The sequence below is a fragment of the Oratosquilla oratoria genome, unplaced genomic scaffold, assembly GCF_046742065.1.
Source record: "Oratosquilla oratoria isolate Oo_2021 unplaced genomic scaffold, ASM4674206v1 SCAFFOLD54, whole genome shotgun sequence".
In the NCBI taxonomy this organism is placed as follows: Eukaryota; Metazoa; Arthropoda; class Malacostraca; order Stomatopoda; family Squillidae; genus Oratosquilla; species Oratosquilla oratoria.
In genome coordinates, this window is record NW_027467718.1 from 1007501 (window position 1) to 1012500 (window position 5000).

Sequence of the window (5000 nt, forward strand, 5' to 3'; positions counted from 1 at the left end):
ATCACTACTTCATCCCAAACAATTAAAGACGTCATCTGCAGTAACCTTGCTAGCTCAGAATTTTTCTTGATACCGCAGGTGCGAATTTCATTATATTCCATTAGAGGAATTTTGAACATGTTGTGGGCTGTTCGCCCTCCATGTAAAGCTGTAGCAGCGATACCCGAAGAGGCAACAGCCAAAGCTATTTTCCCCTGGGAGCGAACAGAATCTAACAGCATGTTTAAGACGAAAGATTTTCCAGTGCCACCTGGGGCGTTCAAGAAAATTCCATTACTATTGAAGATACAACCGTTCTTGATCCGAGACATCACAACGTCGTAACAGTGTCTCTGCTTGTCGTTTAAAAGTGACATTTTTTCGTTCACATTTTTCTGTAAACTTTCTTTGTTATAGGACTTTTCTCTGCGAATAACATTTGATGTTTTTTCACCATCTCTAGAAGGTGGAAGCCCATACTGGGTGATTTTTCCACCTCCACAATTCCACACATGTTCTTGTATATCGTCTAAAGCGTCCAAATAAATTTCATCGTTGTACTCGGTTAACTTGTGGTGATACAGAAAATCACTGGCGAACAAATCTTTGGTCTCTTCCCAGATTCCTGATTGATCTTCCAAATCTGAAAAAACCAACATGCTCACATAAGTCTCTCTTAGTTGTTTTCGGTCATTAGTGTGGTTAATTATTTCCATTATTGTATGTTTCCATGTTTCTTCATCGTTTAGGAGACCCATCGCTTTGACTGCTTCTCTATTGGAAGAATATGCTTGACCGTCGACAGTTCGAAGATCTTTGAAAGATGTGGGACCAAGTAAAACAGTTCAACTGCTTTGCTCGTCACTGCTCGAATGCGTCCAAGTGAAGATGTACACGTTTTCCGTTCGATCCACATAGCAAACTTTTCGTCGTAAGAGAAGTGATTTGGGATCTCGTGATAGTATAATTTAGCTGTGAATTCACTTTCCGAACATAATTTGAAAAACGCTGTCAGCTGAGTATCTTTCTTAGTTCTTCTATCGATTTCTCTCGCTGAAGAATCTTCCGAATAGAAGACTTCATTTTCTCCTTCCAAGTGTAAGTCAAGAGTAGTTACAGCTGGAAAACTTTTATGGATAGCGAACTTGAATATTTTCCAAGTTGCTTCATTAGCGTTTACATATCTTGCCTCTTGGAAATTTTTAATTTCGTTTACAGCCCCTTCGTCGGTTGACTTTGTGAACAGTATGCGATCGCATCCCTTATTTACGTACTTTGTGACATAGGCTATACACTTGATGGAGTTGGAACATTCTACGTTGATGTGAGCATTATACTTCAAGCATAGATACGGGTTGTATGGCACAACCCATGAGTTGTCTATAGTAACTTTCTTGCCCTTTATATTTCGCGTGAAAGAATGTCCGCCTTCACCGATGGATCTTCTCTTGTACAGCGGGTATCCATTGTTTCCAAAAAGTAGATCCTTTCTACACGTTTTAGGGAAACCTTTACCACATGTTTCTCCTTTATTGTTTTTCCCCTGACGACAACACAAATTTGACTCATCATAACCTTTACAGGGACCGTGAATCGTGCATTTTGTGACAATTCCATGAAGTCTAGGTTCAGTTTTCTCATCGGGTATTTCTGATGAAATAAGCTTTTCAACCAAATCCGCGGTTACCCGCTGTTCCTTCCACAGCAAGATGTGAACATGAGGAAGACCTCTCTTCTGCCATTCAATACTGTAAAGGTTAGCCTTCACACGTCCAAAAATATGTTTCTTGGTCAAATCGTCCATTAGGCTATCAACTTTCAACTTGAAAATCCAACTAACCAAATCGGGACGATCATATGATTGAGTTTTAAAAGAACCTGTTTGGTTCATTGCCAATTGTATTTCCTCCCATTGAGGATTCATTGTGAAAGTGATGAAAAAGTCTGGAGAACCGTAATGCGTGACAAATGCAAGAGCATCTTGTTGACGTTGCTTTATGTATCGTGGTCCTCCGACAAACGTTGCGGGAATAATGACCCTTTGTCCCGACTCTTTTGCGTCTTCTCCACGCAAAATGTCTGCACGTTCTCTTCTGATTTGCTTCTGATTCTGTTGCAAGTAGGACAACTTGTTACTTTCAATTTTCACATAGTTATCCACTACGAATTGCTGAAAAAGCCTTCTTCCCTTTGTCAAGTAATTGAAAACTCCATCTCTCTCCATGTATAAAGACGAATAATACATGGAAGCTGATAGCCGATTGTAAGTTCCAACTTCCTTTCCAGCTTTACCCTGCTTCTTCATTTTATAAGAGTACCCGCGTCTCCGTTAGGAAACAATAGCGGGTACTGGAAAATGTCGTAAAAATAATTGGTGTGTTCAACAAACCTCGTGAGAAATTTTGAATTGTTATCATCAATGGATCTCTAGAAGGGCCAAGATTAACAATTCCTCCAACTTCTGAGGAGGAAGAAGGTAGATGATAAACACCTTTATGCTCTCGCGTATTCACATTTTCGGCTGTTTTGAGAGTTATTGTCATGTCAGGGACGTTTCCGTGTTGTTTAACGTGAGCTTGTATGAGCGATTTCGCAGACTATTTCTTTCAGCATTCCCGAAAGACACACGTTATTTACCGTCATGTAGTCTTAAACCTGGGTTATTATTGACTCGTTGTCAGACACTTCTTTTTCTTCTCTTGCTCGGCGTTTTCTTGTGTTGTCATTCTTGCTTCTTTTAAAAGCTTCTTTGTCCTTCATCGTATTAGAACGCAACTTAATTTGCTGATCTTTAGTGTGATAGAAGTATAAGTCTATGAACGAATTACTCGATTTCCAAAATGGTTTTGCCGCTTCTCGTATTTTCTCGTTATCCTCTAGTAATAAGTTAGGTTTCAAGAAACCAATTTTATGGTATATTTTACCTTCGATTTTATAACAAAGAGGTGAATCTGACAAACTTAGATTGTTATTGGACGTTGAAAATGACGTGAAAGAAAACAACAGGTTGAATCCAACAAAATTATCTAAAAATCACCGATTCTACCAACGGAATGCTCAGAAACTCCTTTTTGGTCAGTTTCACGGAGAGCCCCTATATACTTAATGTCAAGCGCTTCACGCGGATCCATATCTGGCTTCTTTCTGTGTCGCTCCATACGTTCTTCCCGCATTTCGTCGAGAATTTTTTCTTCTTCCTCTGAAAATACACGTATTGCCTTTTCGTTAAGAAGAGTTCTAACTACTTTATTTCTTGCTACTATTTTTGCTGTTTCCTCCTTTTTCTTTCGCGCTACAGCCCTTTTGGCCTCTTTTAATTGTCTTGCTTCTTCTTCAACCTTTTGAAGATTATTCAGTTTCTTCACCTTTTCTGCTTCTTTCCTCACTTTTTTGATTGCGTACTTATTATTACGTTTAGTACGTTGGTGCGCTTTAAAAGACCTCTCAAGGTAATGCATTTGATAGTCTTTGTGGTCAGATTTACCGCCATGTTTAGTGAAACTTGTATAACCGGCAAAATAATGTTTCCGGAATCCTTCCGAAGTAGCTTCTGATATTTCACCATCAAACAACTCCAAATTGTCAAATTTTCATCGCTGTATTCGAAATCTTGGCATTCTCTCAAAGAAGTATTAAATTTTTTCATTTTACGATGAAACTGTTTAACCGATTCAGACACTGAGAAAATTTTGGCCTTCCCGTATAGATTGGGAAACTTCAAGGAGTATTCTGCTCTCAATCTGTTTAAATCTTCTCTATTCTTGTACAGGGCAAACTTAGATATCTTCTTGGTATCTGTCACCCATTTCCAGAAGTGGCGATTCCGCCGATTCTTAGACGCCGAATCCTCTGTCATGTTGTCCCCAGTGGACTGGTAGCCACATAGGAAGATAGGTAGACACCTGTATGCTTTACACCACCACGGATTTCACCGTAATACAACCTGACCCCGACTTACCCAAGCGCTTTTTGAAGAATATTTTTAGGACAAAGTGTCACCGTAATACCACCTGTCCCCGACGTCCACAGCGTTGTTTAGAAGAATATTTTTATTTAGACTTACGCCCACGTGTTTTTAGTCTATATTTTGGTGGAGTCCCGTAGATCCGCTCGAGTCCTCAAGATCCGCTCGAGTCCCAAAGATCCGATCGAGCACTCAAGATCCGCTCGAGTCCCAAAGACCCGCTCAAGTCCTCTAGATCCGCTCGAGTTCCAAAGAACGCGAAGAAGAAGAAGAAGAAGAAGAAGAAGAAGAAGAAGAAGAAGAAGAAGAAGAAGAAGAAGAAGAAGAAGAAGAAGAAGAAGAAGAAGAAGAAGAGGAAGAATACCACCTGACCCCGACTTACCCAAGCGCTTTTTCAAGAATATTTTTAGGACAAAGTGTCACCGAAATACCACCAGTCCCCAACTTCCACAGCGTTTTTTAGAAGAATATTTTTATATAGATATAGACAAGCCGCGGGCTTAGTCCTCCCCGGCTTCGCCGGGGGCTTGGCTGCGCAAACGGCGGCCTACGGCCGCAGTTTTCCGCGCTCTAATCCCTCGTTTTCCCCTTCGGCCTCGGCCTCGGGGCGGAACCCCAATACGGGATCCCCAGCACGAAGAAGAACACGAAGAAGAACGCGAAGAAGAACGCGAGAAAGAAGAACGCGAAGAAGAACACGAAGTAGAACGCGAAGAAGAACGCGAAGAAGAACGCGAGGAAGAAGAACACGAGGAAGAAGAACGCGAGGAAGAAGAACGCGAGGAAGAAGAACGCGAGGAAGAAGAACGCGAAGAAGAAGAAGAACACGAAGAAGAACACGGAGAAGAATGCGAAGAAGAATGCGAAGAAGAACGCAAAGAAGAAAGAGAAGAAAAACGCGAAGAAGAACACGAGGAAGAAGAAGAAGAAGAAGAAGAAGAAGAAGAAGAAGAAGAAGAAGAAGAAGAAGAAGAAGAAGAAGAAGAAGAAGAAGAACGCGAAGAACGCGAAGAAGAAGAAGAAGAAGAAGAAGAAGAAGAAGAAGAACGCGAAGAAG

General features: G+C 40.9%; 2 protein-coding genes across 2 annotated transcripts in view; both read right to left on the minus strand.

Annotated features, from left to right (window-relative positions):
• LOC143023662 (uncharacterized) overlaps window positions 1-638 on the minus strand; it is a 744-nt gene extending 106 nt beyond the window's left edge. Inside the window, exon 1 of the mRNA XM_076182266.1 lies at window positions 1-638. This exon is cut by the window's left edge and continues 106 nt beyond it. Within this exon, the coding sequence (XP_076038381.1) occupies window positions 1-638 (638 nt within the window).
• Window positions 639-724: 86 nt separating this feature from the next.
• On the minus strand, window positions 725-2284 carry LOC143023663 (uncharacterized). Its single transcript, XM_076182267.1, has one exon. The coding sequence runs from the start codon at window positions 2282-2284 to the stop codon at window positions 725-727; it is 1560 nt and encodes a 519-aa protein (XP_076038382.1).
• Between the last annotated feature and the right edge of the window lie 2716 nt (window positions 2285-5000).